The sequence below is a fragment of the Cololabis saira genome, chromosome 9 (genome assembly GCF_033807715.1).
Source record: "Cololabis saira isolate AMF1-May2022 chromosome 9, fColSai1.1, whole genome shotgun sequence".
Classification (NCBI taxonomy): Eukaryota; Metazoa; Chordata; class Actinopteri; order Beloniformes; family Belonidae; genus Cololabis; species Cololabis saira.
This window is the reverse complement of record NC_084595.1, coordinates 35866567-35885132: the sequence shown is the minus strand read 5'-3', so window position 1 is coordinate 35885132 and position 18566 is coordinate 35866567. Positions and strand designations below refer to the sequence as shown.

General features: G+C 39.9%; 1 protein-coding gene across 1 annotated transcript; it reads right to left on the bottom strand.

Annotated features, from left to right (window-relative positions):
* Positions 1–12425: 12425 nt before the first annotated feature.
* Positions 12426–18306, bottom strand: ptger4a (prostaglandin E receptor 4 (subtype EP4) a). Its single transcript, XM_061729381.1, has 3 exons — positions 17822–18306; positions 16769–17095; positions 12426–15616 (listed from the first exon to the last, which is right to left on the bottom strand). The coding sequence occupies exons 1-3, from the start codon at positions 18275–18277 to the stop codon at positions 15047–15049; spliced, it is 1353 nt and encodes a 450-aa protein (XP_061585365.1). The 5' UTR covers positions 18278–18306; the 3' UTR covers positions 12426–15046.
* Positions 18307–18566: the final 260 nt, after the last annotated feature.

The window sequence follows — 18566 nt, the reverse complement described above, 5'->3', positions numbered from 1 at the left end:
TAAAAAAAGATACTTCAGCTGGTGGGTCTATATGTTCGATTTGAATATGATGTCTTTAATACTTTTCCAATCTTCCGTATGTTTTCCTTTTCCTTTTCTAATTGGTAACTTGTCAAGTGGACAAGATAAATGAAAGAAAAAAAGGAAATGCATCCATCCATTATCTATGCCCGCGTATTCAAATTCAGGGTCACAGAGATCTCCTGGAGTCTATCCCAGCTCTCCTCACTTTTATGGGTACACCCTGGACATATGTAGACAAACAACCATGTATGCCCACATTCACTCCGATGGGAAGTTTTAGAATCACCAATTAAGACAAAATGTCAGAAGAAGCTGGAATAAAGACAATACAGGTATTATTTCATCTGAATAATTGACTTGATGTCTGGAGTGTCCTTAAGACAGAAAGCCATGATGATAGTTGAGCTATATCTCCGTTTGGAAACTTCAACCTAATATTCAACTTGGACTCATGCTGATTGAAGCACCAGACGGCCCTTGTATGGGGAGCACCCAGCACAGTTTCACTGCACTTCTTGAAACTGTCATGAAAAGAAATCTATTGATTCACATTCTGGGAGATGATTCCCTGAGAATCGAATCCTATGGCAAAGCATGAAACAGTCACATAACACAAATCTATACCACCAATTATTCAAATTACATGATCTTGTTCTGAGACCTGCAGTAGGCTATATAAGAAGCAAGAGGTACTTATCTCTCAGATGTCTCCCTCAGCAAGTTCTTTTCCGCTTTCAAAATCCCATATCCTCCCAATGTTCCACTTGTAAGCTCTGATTCTCTGGAGAGTTCATTACCAGAATATCTTTATGTAAGCCAAATAAATGAGAATTTATTGGGTCCTATAGGTGCCAAAACTAAAGTGTTTTATAATGAATAAAGTGTTGAAAGTCTTGTAACTGCATAAACTGTTAAGATGAACTTTTTTCTGTAAACTTTGCAGAAAGCCATGACGTAGGATTCTTGAATGCCCTAATTTTTGTACAATTCTGCTTTTGATGCATGACCAGGGTTGTGTGGCCCGTTATTTAGGTACTTTATTGCAGTATAAAGGTAATAGTTTGCTCATGTCTCAATTTTCATAATTTTTTTGCATAACCTAACTAGGCTTAGGCATTAAAAACTACAGGCCATAGAGAGTTCAGCATAGACTGAGCAACAACAGATGCTTTTACTCCACATCTTCACTTTCGAAACAGTGCACTTGAAGATGACATATGACACAGTTTGGGCAAGTAAACGCACTTGTCTTTTGATCCCAGCTGCTGGTAAAACAGTTGCTCACACTGATCCACGTCATCGACAATTAGTGGCCCTGGTGTGGGCAGTGGAAATGAGGATGGCGCCTCATTGCCTTTGGAGAGCCCAGGACCGAACTCAAGAATCACAAGAAGATGAAATCTGAGCCGTAAAGGCAGCACACTGCCATAAAATAAGCAAAAAACTCACATGGTAATATGAATTTATTATGATTGATAGCATGCATAATGGTTACCGTTTTCAGAGTAATTTGCTCATCAAAGACAGAAGTTCACTGTTGCCACTAATTTCTTGGTCTTTTGAAGTCTGTGATTTCATAAAACATTTGTGGGTGACATAAATGAGTAGATTTATGGGTGTTCCTGTTTGTTTATCTTGGTAGCTTAAATGACCCCTACATTAAATCATGTTTTTGCAGAATACTGTACCTTTCAGCGGAGTTTCCCACGCATGCTGTGTGCTCAGAGGCAAAACAGACATCCCAGGATGCAGATAGTTGATAAATATTCACCATGAACTCAGGCAGCAGCAATACTAGATATGTAAACTGTGCATTTGCAGTGAGTTATGAATACGCTCTACATGGATCATAGAATACTAAAAAAAAGTACTCTTCAGAAAAACAAGTCAAAAGCACTCTATTCTGAGTCCCTTCATGATGATGAGAAAAGCATCTACAGCCAGTTGTGACTCAGTTACAGTCTACGTACCTCGCGGTAGTGGAGCTCAACTGCTAAACTGTAACACAGGCTCAGCTGTGAATCTTGACAGGGATTATGTTGAGAATACTTCTCCCCATTCACAAACACATGAATGAACAAAATTGAGGAATATGGTAGAAATCAATGTGGATAAGTCCCAACAGTCAGGATATGATCACAGACTGTATAAAGAGAACTGGAGAAATATTTTGTGATGTCACCCACAGGTTTCATTTGAACATTTGAAGTCACTTTCATTGGAATAAAGAGATAAAGAAATGCCAGGTAGGCAGAAAGGGACTCCTGCAAACACCAGCTAGTCCAAAAATGGGCAAATGGGTGTAATAAACAAGCTGCAGTCAGATGGAAAACACCCAACTTAAAGGGAACCTATTATGAAAAACACGTTTCTCTTGCTTTAACATATATAAAGTGGTCTCCCCTCAGCCTGCCAACTCAGAGAAGGAGGAAAGCAACCAAATTCTGCAGTGTCTGTACAGCCGCCCTGGATGAGCCATCCAGTGTGATGTGGCTTCTACGAGCCGTTCAGATTCTGCTCCCGTCGTTACGTAACGACAGGCGTGATCTACATAGTTTGGCCTCCGATGAAACCTCCGGTGAAACCACACCCATAACTAACTCTACCGGCCGGAGCTTCCGCCATTTTTTCTGTATCGGTGTATCGCATCATTCAGGCAGCCAATCAGCACAGAGCCTCATTATCATAGCCCCGCCCACTCAGAATCCCTCATAGATAATGAGGTTAGAGAATGGGATGATAAAGACATGGCTCAGAGGCTGAATTTTTAATTTATTTAGCAGAAACAATCAAAAGCTTGTTTTTAAGACATTCAAGGCCTGTTTAAAATTGGTATTAGATGCCATAATAGGTCCCCTTTAACTTAGTGACAAGTGACAAGGAGCTTGAACTTTAGGGTCTATTTGCTCTGTTTGCTAACCTAGTAGCCTTAACTCGCATGAGTAGAGGTCAATGGATGCAAGGACCTATTTTAGCTTAGCTCATGTTAACCTATGGCGCTAACTTACACATTCACATTCATTCTGATTAAATCTGTCTTTGTTTCAGATGTTGTATCAGTAACCACATCTGAAACTGCCAAAGCGAGGACTGCTGGAACACCGGCTGAGCTCTGCCAGAGAAACTGCAGCCATCCGTTGCCAGCCGAGCCTCGGCACAGCTAAGTGGCTCCGGCAGAAAAAAACAGCAGCAGCGGTTGGACTGCAACCTCAACCATGACGGGTTCCACACTGGCCTTGAAGAATGTGAGGTTGAATGTGGCTTGGCTGGAGAAGGAAACAAAAGTAGTGACCAGCTGGTTGTTGCCCTTGGCAGAAGGCCAGTTTAGCTTCTGCCTTGGCTCTGGTCCGAAGGCTGCAAGCCATGCAGTGTCCTGCTCCAAACCCTTCAAGGAAAACCCAGAACAGTTTGTTGAACAGTATGTCAAATTCACCTAAAATTTTAAAATGCTAATGGAGATTGATTCACTTTTGGAGCCAGGTCTTAGAGGTCAGTGTCTTTACTTCCAGAATCAAGTCAGTCTGGCAAGTCCGATGTTGGCCTTAGCTATGCGACTATCATTGTCCGTTAGAGGTCTACTTGAACTAATACCAAGTTTTGGATATCGCCATTTTGCACCGCTCTTATATACTATAGCTGCTATTAAAATAATATCTAAATAGGTGTTTAATGCTAAGTAAAAACTATATTTCAGTCTAAATAACAATAATACAACCAACATGAACTACTGGTGGAGGCCAATAATAAGTAAAGTACACCACACCACATTCATTCTGAATTATTCATACCTACTTATGCAGGATTTGTCTTGGAAAAGGTCTCATGGAGCAAAACAGTTGTGGGGTACCTAGATTTTATAACAAATCATGTTGGCAGGTTTAAACCATCAACTCCGTTTCACAGCATCATTTATTAGAGAACCTCAGTGAGACACGGTAATCTGATTCCTGGGCAGAGAGCCACTTCTGGGGTAAGTGATTGTCTGGTAAATCTCTGCAATCAAGTTAACATGCTCTGAAATAAATGATTAATGATGCAGAAACATAACTGTGTTATAGGTGATTACCGGAGCTAATGAATACTTTAAAAATGAAGTAAAGGAGAAACATATTTATATTTGGTGGTTAGAAAAAAAACTGCTGAGAAAGCTGAGAATCATTGAGTGAGTTACCAGAGTTGGCAGCGACAGCAGCGGGAGCTGGGAAACACAACTGGCTTCCAGTTTGCGGACATGTGACTTTCTGGAGCACCTCCATGTGGACCTGAAGTGTGTACTGAAACTGCTTACCATAACATTCCTTGCTGAGGGCAGATACAAACAACTCTATTTCTATCATTTGTTGTGTCTGAACCATATCTGTAAATAAATGGGATATTTCCTCCATCAAAGTTTTGGGCAACTTTTGTGAATTAAAAAAAAAAAGAACTTCACAAAATGTCAAACAGGACATTGTTTGATGACCATGTTTTGTTTGGCTTTAGTTTGTTGAACATTGTGGTCATCTTGCGGTAGTGCTTGTAGTAGCTAAGACAGCTTGAATTGTTGGGTGACATGACTGTTGTTTATTGGGCAGCCACACTCCATACTTTGCATAAAACAGCACTTCAAACGCTGTTTTATGAAATGTTTCCCCACTTGCAATAAAATAGTGGAATTCAGGCAATGAAAATATGCACTTTGATTCAAATCTAAAATGTAAATTCTTATAGTTTCCTCGGATTCTGAGCAGACTTGTGGCCTTTACGTATTGACGTTACGGCCGTTGCCATGTTCTGGGGATTTGGCCTCCCCTTGAGTGTGTGTGTGTGTGTGTGTGTTTGTGTGTGTGTGTGTGTGTGTGTGTATGTATGTATGCATGTGAGTGAAACAGTTGGCAGGTTGCCCTGCAGCAGGACCTTATTGCTGCATGCCGTACACCTGAGCTGGAGAAGGCTGATTGCTGCTGGGAGGGTCATCAGCCAATCCACCAATCAGGAGGAGGGATTTCTGGAGTGTAAAGAGCCAGCAGAGCAGACAAGCCCTGAATTCCAATCTCCGCCCTAAACCCTCAAGCCCTGAACCCTCACAGACTTTAATGACGTCAGCTGGAAGTGATCAAGTGTGAGAGGGTGTGAGGGCTCCAAATGGTAGAAATTAGAATGGGACAGCACTTAGAAGAAACCGGAAACACGTCAGATCAAAATGTTACGTACCGGTATTATAAGTTTGGGAATGATCATCCTACGGATGTTTGAAAACAAAGTGGTAGCTTATATAAAGAAGCATAACATTCAACAAAGAACACAATTTAAATGTGCCCACAGTACAATATGTATTTCCTTGTTAATGTAGTGTCTTTCTTTCAATCTACCTATACCAGCACATCCAGTATGCCAGGCTCAATCCCCGAGTAATTTCATTTTTGTAAGAGCGTGTAAACTGATGGTATCCTGAGTTAAATATTCCAGCTGTGTTATGACCATCTAATATTACTTTCCATTTTGAGCATGATGTCATTTCATTTTTTTAAGAGACCGTATAAATTGATGGTAACCTGAGCTAAATATTTCAGTTATATTATTACTATTTACTTCGTTTTTGTTCAACTTGCTGAAATTGTTTACATTTTGTGGTCATAAATAAATGAATAACCAAATAACTGCCTGACTTGTTTGTGTTGGATCTAAAACTGTCTTGCTAGTATTTACATGTATGCATTTCTGTTAACATAGGGAATCTTAATTCAAACACTGTACTCGGATCAAAGAAAAGCAAGTCTTGTTTATTCAACACCAGGTCAAATGAGGATTTGTCTAATATAAAATGAAAACAAAAGAAATTAAACCTCAAATTATGAATAAAAAAATGATGAAGAAAACTACATTTTGTCCTCCATCTTCCCAAAAATGTCAATTAACTTAGATAACTGGTCATCCCTCTTCTTTTCCCTCTCCTCCTCGTTTTCATCCACCTCCCTCAGCCTCTTTTCTTGTCTTTAGTCTTGAAGAAAGTCCAAAACTTCATTTGTCCTTTTTTTGGTTTTCTTCCCTCCGTTTGTTGGTCGCTCCCTGTTTGTAAAGGAAATAATGGGGCCTCCTTGCTTGATTTGTATGACTTTCAACTACCCAAAAATATTGGGTATTTATGTTGCTTCCCTTTTCCACAAGCCGGTCGTAACAATTGATAACACTCGTTATCATCAAAATAGTCATGAAGACCATTTTTACAGTAAAGACGGGAAAGTAAAGACAAATATGTACCCAAGTCAGAATTATTGAATGTGCACTCAATAATGTGAATCAGGTAAAAATTTTCCTACCAAGGCCAAATGTAATGTTATATCTATGGCAACATACAGTACATACTAGCAAACACCAGAAGGGTAAAAATGCGAGGATTCAGGCAGACTTTCAAATACTATTAAAGTAACTCCAGCCAGTAGTTAGAATAGTTTGAGTTAAACTGGATACTTGAAGATATCTGGCCTCTTCTTTACTGGCTGGCTTCTCTTGTCACCTCTGTCTTCTCCTCATAGAGCTGTAGGATTGTGAGCAGTTTAGATAAGGTTCTGATTGATAAGGCACTGCACACGTCAAAATACAGTATTTCCTGCTCTATTATTAGAGAGAATGCCTTTCCTCTGATGATAAACAGTGAAAGTGCCTGTTGCAGGTCAGCAATTCTTTTCACAGTGGAACGTCTTGATGGCCCAGATGAAAGTCTCTCACTCACTGCTGCTTAAACAATTATAATCAATGGTGTAATGATTTTTTGATGAATCTGCAGATAAAAGTCTTCCTCACACAAACCGCTAACATTTCCTATATTTTGTTGTTTGTCCCAGTTTTCTTCAGTGTCATTCTCTATAAATGTGTGAATAAGTACTCTAATGAATTGTGATGAACATTTGGATATGACAGATCTTTAACAATGTATTGAGACTCAACACATTGTAAAGGACTAGAAAAACGTCAATAGAAAAAGAGTCGACCAGGTGCTCGTTAGGGTGTGACCGCTGTAAAATGGTGCTCTTGGATCGGACCCGGGAGACAATGTGGAAAAAAAGCTAAAGATCCAGGCACTCGAGACGAGGTGGATAAAAAGATAAAAGCCTTTATTAGAAGAGGGCTGCCAACATGTTTCGGCCTATCTGGCCTTCATCAGGGCAAAAGCAATACAGAGGAAAGGAACCCGTATAAATAACCACAGGTGAAAACAATCACTCATCAAGGCGAAAACACAGGTGAACCATATAGCAACATTTTAAGGTGGTATGGGGAGTTAAACTCATCACAACCGATAATCATTGGAATAAAACAACCATATAGTACACAAAAAAAGCGCAGCACATATGCGCAAAACATGTCTACAACCTGTGTACAGACAGGTCTGAAAAAGAAAAAAAACACTACACAATATGAAACCAAAATCAAAAGGAAAGAACATGACAAGCCGCCAAGGGACGGCATATAATTAAAGTAGGCTACAGTAGCCATGACCACAAGGTGAAGGCTGCATAGCAAGCAAGACTATGCTGATGACAGGGAAGCAGTAGGCTACATTGTACAGTCAGATGTACCAATAGACATATAAACCAAAACAACCTATACACCAAGATTCAGAGTAGGCGCACGATTTCATTTGTTTCCTATGAATCTTGGTGTATAGGTTGTTTTGGTTTATATGTCTATTGGTACATCTGACTGTATAATGTAGCCTACTGCTTCCCTGTCATCGGTATAGTCTTGCTTGTCATGTAGCCTATACTGCACCTTGTGGTCATGGCTACTGTAGCCTACTTTAATTATATGCCGTCCCTTGGCGGCTTGTCATGTTCTTTCCTTTTGATTTTGGTTTCATATTGTGTAGTGTTTTTTTTCTTTTTCAGACCTGTCTGTACACAGGTTGTAGACAGGTTTTGCTCATATGTGCTGCGCTTTTTTGTGTGTACTATATGGATGTTTTATTCCAATTATTATTGGTTGTGATAAGTTTAACTCCCCCTACCACCTTAAAATGTTGCTATATGGTTCACCTGTGTTTTCGCCTTGATGAGTGATTGTTTTCACCTGTGCTCATTACCACACCTGTGGTTATTTATACGGGTTCCTTTCCTCTGTATTGCTTTCGCTCTGATGAAGGCTAGATAGGCCGAAACATGTTGGCAGCCCTCTTCTAAATAAAGGCTTTTATCTTTTTATCCACCTCGTCTCGAGTGCATGGATCTTTAGCTTCTGTTTTTCCACATTGTAAAGGACTACTGCTATTTGTAACAGGTGGGTTAACAGCTGTGCTACTTCAGCATGTTGGATATACTCAGACAGACAACTGTAGCACTAAACTATGGGCTCCACCCTCCATCTGCCATTATAATTGGATTACAACAAACTGCAACTGTATTTAACTGGAATATAAATGGTTTGAATTAAACTATTTGATTTGAGTGCTATAACACACTATAAAAGTACCTTGAGATTACTTTTGATGTGGATTAGTGCAATGCAAATAAACTGAAATTATTTTTAAAAATTAAATAAAATACAAAATACTTTATTAATCCCCAAATAATAATAATCAAAAAAATTAAGGACCATGTAGCATCTTATCAATTCACTACTCAAAGGTGAGCATTATTGTTGGTGTCAGAATGCATCAGTGCACATATTATGGGTAACTAACAACATGGATGTTGAATGAATCTTCTTAAAACAAAGAATGGGTAAAAATGTAATCCCCAAAACGACGAGTGGTCTGTGATGTGTATGGGTTATTTGAGAAAAAGAAGAAAGGACACCAGTATGGTAAACATACCACTGTACCAATGCTTTTGAATTGTATTGCTGGAATCAAAATTAAAATGGGAATCGTCTCAAAAAGACACACAGAATATTTTTATATTTTAACTTAACTTATTGCCATTGGACTGTTTTACCATTTGCTTTTCCCTTATTGAGGTCTTGTACATTCCTAAATGTAACACCTTGCATGTGCATCACTGATAACACATGAGTCACTTATTTAAGTATAGTGTTTATGTTTGTCCTCTTGCAGCCAAGTTCCTCTACAACACGTAGTTTCTGAAAGCAATAAAACATTTCCTGGGTGGTCTGTGACTAATATGAATAGGAAAATTGTTTGTGAATTCGACCCTCTGGGTGACGTTATGTGATGTTTTGTGAACACATCAGCACCAGAGGTTTTTGAACACTACATTCCACATCAGTCTTCCCAGCAATACATACATTTTTCTTTACTCAAATACTTATATGTAATAAGACAGTTACTTTCCACTTTAAACAAAAACAGATTTAGATATATGTTAATGGCTGTGCTGTGTTTATTGAACAATTTGTATGTCAAACGAGTGGCCAATTTCTCTCTCACTTGTCTGGATGTTACATAATAAAAGGAGATCAAAGTTGCCAATGAATTGCTTGTGTCATGGGAACATGCTGATATACATAACTATTTGAAATATGCACATGCTGCATATTGTGTGGGATCTAACACAGTAAGAAAGTGGAAGGATTAGTGCAACAAAGCAGCTCGATCTGCAGTGGACTGCAGGCCTGAATTCTCCCCTCGGAGCATCAAGGTTAGACGTCCATGGACGCAAAAAGTTTAAGTAATGAATCAACATCTGCATGAAAGCCTCCAGGGAGCTGACTCGTTGGACAAACAATTGCTGGATTATGTTCACATAGAGCCACATTGTCATGTTCTGATAAATCTTACCAACCAAGATCAATGCCACTCTTAAAATCCCACCTCCTGCCCAGCTTACACTTGTAGGCTCAGATTCCCTGGAGGGGAATAAACTATATTCATTACCTCCAATATCTATATATGCCTTTAAAAGTGAGGATTTATTTGATCTAAGCCTATAAATCAAAACCTAATGGTGTTCTCCTTGAAAAGTCTTTGAGGTCTGCATCGCAAGAGTTGTCTGACTGAAAGACAAGTGTCCAGCTTACTCAAGTGAACACAACAACCCTCTGAAGCAGTTTGCATGTGCACCGCGTACATGTGTAATTGATATTGCTGACAACAGAAAATGACATTTGTGAGATTGCATTGAAGCGGGAGAGTGAGCTGAGGCAGAATGCGGGGCTCAAAGTAAATTATTGGTGACATCTCACCAATGACTACTGTCACTTTCTCTCGCTGCTGCTGATTGATCTGCGTTACTCTCTAATCACAACCCAGAAATCAGGCCATGACAAATAACTGAGAGGGCAACTGCAGATCAAAATAAGAGGTTTATTTTAGTAACTTTAAATAATAAAAAGAAGCAAACAAAGACTGAAATGGTTCCAGCAGGGAACAGCACCCAGACACTGCCAGAGGTCTTTTATCCTATGGCTCCTAATGAATGCCAGGTTCTTCCCATCTGCAGAAATCAAAAGACACATGCATTACGGTAGCCGGAACACTCTGCAGGACAGAGCACGTGCAACAGGTGGCAGGAACTTTTATGAGTCCGTTTTCATCCGTGTCACACTTCCACTTATCATTTATGTAGGACCATACTCTGAAGTAACACGATTCATTGGATTTTTGTGACCAAACAGCCCGGCTAAAATCAGATGAGTCAAATCAGTGAAATGAAATACTCCAACACGTATTCTGCATTTTGCATCCGTCGAAACCTATGAGGAGTAAGTTCATAATTTTTTCAACTTTGAAATGTTTTTGTGTGACGGAAAAATAGCTTTTAAGATGTGTTCTCGTTTCCATGCAGATTTTACAACTTTGAATCTTAGATCGACTCATCAAGACATAGCCTGTTTGAACATTTCTGCCAATGCCGGCCAAGCAGAGATTGCTATTGTGAGGATTTTATAATCTTTGAAGATGTTCTTATTAATAAACAATTTCAGTACTTCCATTTTCAATAGTTCTAGACAAAACATGCTGTTCAATAGGCTTATAAGTAATGAATATTTCCAACATTAAATACTTCACCATTTATATTTCATTAATGAAATTACATTATAAATGTCAGGAAATGGCACTTCTGGGTGCCGCGGTTGTTTTATGTAGTGATTTTTATTCATTTATATGTCTGCAAAGACTCATAATGCCGTACAAGCACGAAAACCAACCTCACACTGAAATAAATTACTAGAAAGTCATGTAATCCATGAAAAATATGTAGGGTACTCACTCAAGCCACATAACATTCAGCTATATAAATCTAAATGTGGAGGATGGATTTAAGGGAACTGAAAATCTTACTCTCAAATAGATTTGGATTAAAGGCCGTCTCCGGATAACTCACACATCATAATCCGAGCTCTCTTATTTTTGGGACTCAAATGTATAATGAATGAAAACTATCTGAGCTGATAGCGGACATTCAGCAAAATGGAACTAAAACTATGATAAAAATGGTTGGAATAATGGTTGGAACTTTTCCCCTGAAGTGATAATATTCATCCAGGAACCCCTTCACTACTCGGGTCGCTCATTAGAACTGAGCTCATGTTTGTTTGTTTTTTCCTTTTCTAGATAAGTTTTCATTCCTGTTTTTTAGTCTGAAGGAAAGAGGAAATAATGGAGCTCCTGCATCGGCTCAGTTGTTGTCCTGGGATATCTCCATCGGTTGCGTGTGTGATTGTTTTGTGTCCTTCTTAACTGAAGATGACAGCGGACGCGAGGAAGCAGCAGGTGCTTTCTGCTGTTTGTACCGTGTCACAGGACGACCCCACCGACGTAAAGCAGCTTCCCAGCTTTGAAACAGCACACGTCAGCTTGTCCATCACTTACTGTCCTCTTATCTTAATATCACCACTTCAAAGCTACAAACTAAATCTTTGTCTTTCAATCTGCCGGAGGTCAATAAGACAATCCTTTGCCAATTGTAGAGGATGTTTGCACAAACAGCAAATATAAGCTTCAGGTTGACCATTTGTACCGCATATTCTGCTGATTAAAAGGGATCAAATTGCTGAATGATTAAATTAACTGCTCTGCAAACCACAAGGTCTCACTGCTCTACTGTTTTTTTTCACATTTTAATGACTGTGTCTTGTTCCCAGAGTCTCGAGGATACTCTGACACTGTCTTCGCCCGAGCCAGTGCTTGTTTAAGCTTAAGCGCAGTGAATCGGAGCCTTATGTTGTGTTTATTTTCTGAAGAGAGAAGCTCTCCGTCAGCCAGGTCTACTTCCTGAGACCCTGATTTTTTTTTCTTTTTCCATTAGAGCTCAGACTGTTTTTAGTTCTTTCTCTGTGTTATCCAGCATTAGTTTTGTTGAAACAGTCTGTTACGCTTTTGTTTATTGTCCGTAAATGTTGGAAAAATCGTAGCGTCCCCTTCCCAGAGTTGTTTGTCTGAGCTAATAGGGGTCATGAGATGATTGCATCAAATCTAAAACAAAGAAAAAAGAAAGCGTATTGAGCACGACAGCTGGTGCTCATAGTGTTTTATAAAGTTTGTCTTTATGATGACAACATATCAAAACATGTCAAAGCCATATTTTTGTGAAACAATGGCATGTGCATTCATTTACAGCTGCATCATAAATTGTACATATTTATATTCTTGATCATTCAGATGTTTTTGGTTATTAACTCTCACACACACAGTCATGTTTACAGATAGACACCAAAAATAAAAGATATGATAGCATATTTCTCCGCAGATTTCAATATGAATAAAATACAAAATAAAGTGCATAATTTAACGCTTAGAAATAACTTATAAGGCCTTCCTTAGCAGACTCCGACTTCAGCCAGATATTAGGGTGTGTCATTCTCCAAAAATAATAGCTGGAATGTAATTGCACCATTAGTAAACAATCTAAGACAATTTAGTGATTGCAAGAAGAAAGCAAAGCATGAGCCCGAGAGCTGAAACCTGCTGAAACCAAGAAACAAAAGCTCATTTGAGTTGAAATAGCTGAAGCTGAAATAAAAGTTCAGAAGTTCAGTCTGTTGTATACTGTAACGACAGGACGCCAGCAGAAGGGGTCAACTTCCATTAAAGGAATTTAAAAGAAAAGAATTCCTCAAAATGTGCAAAAAAAATGGTTTGGTGGGGTTCTTACTGTATGTATTTAAATTCAGAATGATAACAAAGATGATTGTTTAACTGTTGTTCGAGTAAAGATGCCAAACATACTCTGGTACCAACTTCTTAAATATGATAATTGCTGAATTTTCTTCTGTTATGGGTTATTTTTTATTGAATATATATTTGAAACTTGGATAAAAAGTTTGCAAATTTAATCTGGGGTTCCTGGAGGCGCTGCTGCTTTTTTACAGTTTGATATTTGAGGACAAATTTGCGTACCAAAGACGTATTTGGAATAATTTTTTCTATACATTTAGCTCTTAACATCACGGGATTCTTGAAGTTGCCACCATGATATACTGCTCAAACTAAAGCATTACATATAATTCATAACTTTGCACAAGTACTTCATCTGACTTGATAACCCCAATAGAGTTTTCATTTATTAATAAAAACCTTCTCCTGGAGAAGAATCTATTTACTAAAAAAAAAAAAAAAAAGTCTATGCAGTTTTTTAAATCAAGCGCACAATTTTTCTCTAGCTGACATCTTAATACACCACATCAAACCAACACAAATAAGCTTTTGTAAATCCTATGCGTGGAGGTTAAGTTGATTCTAATTTTATTTTTAAGACTTAACGCTGCACTCACATACGTTGTGGTAACACTTGACAGTGGGTGTTTCCAATGCATCTTCATCATACCAATTCTGTTGACCGTTACTGGGAACGGCGTCCCATAATAGCTCCCCAGAAATGTAACCATGCGTCAGGTTAATGTGGACCAGTAGTGATCGGTCTGTTTGGTTCTTTCTTTGCCTCTTCTGCTACTTCTTCTTTATCGTTTTTAAGCAAAGAAGAACACTAGATTTCTGAAATGTCAGTAAGAATTACTCCAGCTCAACATTCATTAGCTCTATCTGACATGATAAATGCTTTATTTGCTCCATTGCTATGGCTAAGCTGAAGGCAGTAAAGGAAATGACGCTCAGGACTGCAACCTACAGTATAAATATAAATGCCAACTACTATGATGTAGATCTTTAAGCTGCTACTTTGAACCATACATGCCTCTTTACCCTTGTTTGGTCTCTTTTTTGCTAATTTTCTCTGTTTCTTTTCTGTCATCACTTGCTCTTACACTATGACGTCCACTGCAGCTCTGAGTTGTTCCAAGACTTGACAGGAACGGGAATGGAAGCTACTTTAGTTGGTTGTTTTTTTTTTTCTCACAATAGAAAAGACGGGAGACTACAAGACCTAGACAGTGCTTCCTAAAAAGCAAATATTCCTTCAAACAAAATTGAAACCAATGTTTTAATGTAAAAAACATCCTCTGTGGGCTTCTAATGAACATCTGCCCGCCTACTTCCACTCGTTTTTTCTAGTGTGGGAAGTAACATTCACGAGTCCAAGTCTGCAATGGACCATGAATCTGTGTACCTTCAAAATGAAAAACTGTTTAATATAATTTGAGATGCCATGTTTTTGTGGGAAAGGAATTAAAGAATCAGTGTTACTTAAACTAAATGCTATTGTAAATGATTCATGACACCACATTCTTCAGAAGAACGTAGTTACTCTAAGTATGCTTCAGTATTGGCAGCTCAAGTGCAAGTGACAACTCTTTAGAGACATTTTGGGTTTGTTTTCATCTGCTGTACTGACCACAACTGTGACTCACTCCTGATTTTCTGTCTACATCAGCTTTACAGGAAAGCTGTCATAACTGGGCACAGTCAAAGAACTGAAGACAGATCAGTTTTCTACCAGTTATCCCTGCAGAACATCTGTCTTGGACAAAGTGACAGAATTGGCTTGTGTAGCTGGGGATAGTTATCTGAGGTAGCTGAGAGCTCGTATTAACAGCACGTTTTCACACATGTGCCTGACTCCACAAGAAGGGTATTCATTACATTTATGTGCCTTTCCTCGTGGATTTAAATATTCTCCTATGGAGGAGTAAATCAGTAAACATCTACCTCAGGAGCAATATTAAAACACTCTCCTGAATCAGAGAACATTCAGATGCACTTTTCCTCGACTGTCTCTGTGTTCAGTGTCACCTGCAATGTCGGATCTTTTGGGCAAGGCAGAGCTGAGTGAGCTGTGACTGCAGTTGTCCCTTCTTCAGTGTGAGCCTCGGTGCTGCTCTTCTCAGATGAAAAAGAGGCTTGAGAGTTTCTGAGGGAAGAGGTCTTCAAACCACCGACCTTTTCTGTGTTCTGGCAACTCTCAGCGCATAGCTGTCTTCTCTCTGGTAGATAGAGAAACGTCTGAGAAGTGCTTGAGACATCTCGCAGGTCACGGGACACGAAGGAGCCAGATTCCCGGTTAGAGATGACTGAGGAGACTTGATGCGCATCTATGCACTGGAAGGTTCCCTGTCTCTGTTGCCTTCTTGCTCCTATTTTGCAGAACAGACACTTGATTTTTTCAATAAGCTTGAGGAAAACAGCCTTGCGGAGAAGGATGTAGATCCAGGGGTCAAGGATGGGATTGAAGGAGGCGAACCGTATGGCTTGGAGGTCGGGATTCTTGTCCAGCCGCAGCTCCACTGGAGTCTTATACAGCTGGTTCAAAAACACCCGGGCCTGAAAGACAGAAAAGTGCAGTTTCTGGGTTGGCATTGCAGATTTGGACGTGCATGTGAATTATGAATGAACTAATAATCTCTAATCATCCTCTTGGATGATTGATAAATAATAGTAGCCTATTTATAAAACGTGGGAAAAGTTGTAGAGGACCACCTTAATTGCATTATACTATGCTTTCAGTTACTCCGTGGATTTTAATAATTGTGCTTCTTCTAACAGCAGCAAAAAAGATAATAGCAGTAAGATGGAAACCACCACACACGCTTAACATCTTCCATTGGTATCTGACTTTTCTTGACATTATCTATCTGGAAATATCTACAGCCCGAATCCATAACGCAAAACAACAACATATTTTATTTTGGTATATGGCAGCAGATAAAATTATGGGTAAACTTGAAAGATGTATTTAAAATTGATATAGACCAGGGGTCACCAACCCTGGTCCTCGAGGGCCGGTGTCCTGCAGGTTTTAGATGTTTCCCTGCTTCATTGCACCATGATACAAGTGACTGTGTCATCAACAGAATTGTGCAGCCATGGATGACAAGCTGATGACGATGATTAATTAGAATCAGGTGTGTTAAAGGAGGGAAACATCTAAAACCTGCAGGGACACTGGCCCTCGAGGACCAGGATTGGTGACCCCTGATATAGACCTTGTTGCAGCTATCCTTGTCCAGTTTTTTATATTATTATGTTTTGCCTTTGTTTGTTTTTTTGTCCTTTGTTCTATTATCTTTGTATTATCTTTTTTTCTGTTTTTCTTTATTATCAAGTATTTTCATCGAATGCTTAGGCCCAAGGGGTGGGTTTGGAAGGGGGTGAGAATATGTGTTAATGTTTGTTTAACATCATTGTGGATGCCACCGTTGATAATAAGAAAATCATGAAAAATAAATAAAAACATTTGATCACAAAAAATAATTGTGATCCTTTAAATTGGTCTCTATGCGTAAAGGGTGATTTATGGTCCGCGTTACACCAACGCAGAGCCTACGCCGTAGGTTACGCGGCGACACGCGCCCCTACTGCGTACCTTCTGCGTCGATATAACGCAGAACCATAATTCATGCTTAAAACGCATTTGAAAGAACGGTGCGTAAAATGCGCTTAATGGTGACATGTACGCAAAAAAAGAGGACTTACCACAAGCGGGATGGAGCAAATGAGCACCACGGCCGAAGTGCCTATGAGCAGGATGACCATCTGGATCTCCGCGCCGGCCAGGCGGCCGGAGGAGCCGCGTCTCCTCCGCGCGTCCGCGCTGCGCGCCAGCTCGTTTCCCAGAGACATCCTGCGCACGAAGCGCCGGTGCATCCGGATCAGAGCCACGCACACCAGCACGTTGCAGATGACCGTGGCGAGGATGAGCAGGGAGCTGGATCCCGCGTACATGTAGGAGTAGGCGGCGTCGCTGCTGCGGTTGCTCCTCCACTCAAGGAAGCACCAGGTCTGCGGGTACTGCTTCCTCACCTGCAGTGGCGTCAATTCAGTGAAAGCTAAGGTATGGCAAGGTTACGAGTCACAGAACTTAACTAGAGTATCAATCAACACGTCCAGCAAATACTCATCACAGAAGTCTGCTATGTAGCTTATCTGTGTGGTCAAGAACATTTTTCCAAATGCAGTCTCACTCACTGCAAAAACTCAAAATCTTACCAGGAATATTTGTCTTATTTCTAGTTAAAATGTCTCATTTTTAGTCAAAAAATCTCATTACACTTAAAACAAGAGCCAACACCAGAAAAATAACTTATTTGACCATTTTCACCTGTTTCAAGTAAATTTTCATTTGAAATAAGTAGAAAAATCTGCCAGTGGGACAAGATTTATCTTCTCATTACAAGCAAAAAAATCTTGTTCCACTGTGAAAATCTACTTGAAACAGGTGAAAATTGTTGTTTTTGAGTCTTGTCTTAAATGTAATGAGATTTTTTTTTTGATATTTCAACTAGAAATAAGACAAATATTCTTGTTAAGATTTTCAGTTTTTGCAGTGTATAATAACTAGTGAAATCGATCATGTTCTGATTTGCATTTTTAGTTATTCTATATGTATTAAGTAATAGAATAATCAATACAAATAGACACAGAGTAATTCCATAAATGTATTTAAAAAACAAACATTTACATTTTCCCTTGAAGCCAAGGTGTGGCGGCTGCCGTACCTTGCCATACCCAATTGCCGCCCCTGCTCACCTGGCCGAAGCCCACGATGGGCAGCGCGCAAAACAGCGCGTTGGACACGTAGATGGCGACGAGCGTAAATCCGGCGAGCTTCTGGTGCACGTAGTCGTTGTAAAAATAGGCATGGTTTATGGCGATGTATCTGTCCACCGACATGGCGCAGATGATGCTGAGCCCGGCCAGGGAGAAGAAGAGCATGGTGAAGCCGAAGTACTGGCACAGCGGCTCGTCCCCGGGCCAGGAGCCCTTCACGTAGGTGGCGATGGTGACGGGGCTGGCCAGCAGCGTGCCCAGCAGGTCCGTCACCGCCAGCCCGCACACCAACGTGTAGAAAGTCGTCTCCTTCTGCTCTCTGCGGGTTTTACACAGCACCACGATGGCGATGACATTCCCAACCACCCCGAAAATGAACATAATGGACGGAATGGTCGGGACCATGGTCCTCCCCGTCATCGACTGGTTGTTCATCGCTGTGTCCAAAAAACGTCCAAGACTGAGTGAAATGAAATTACGCTTTTTTAAGACCAGTTCGGAGGAAAAAACTTAACTGCACTTAGATGAAAATTAGGCAACATTGTCATAATAACGAGAGAGAAACAGTTTTGAAACTGTTTTGAAGACTGTCGTCTATAAACATTCATCCAGCTCCAGAGCATCCTCTCCACGCCGCCGCGCTCCTCTCCGGGGTTGTTTCCTTATCAGATCCTGAGCTGCTGTGCAAAAACAGAGGCGGTTTCACTCACCAGGAGAGGTAAAG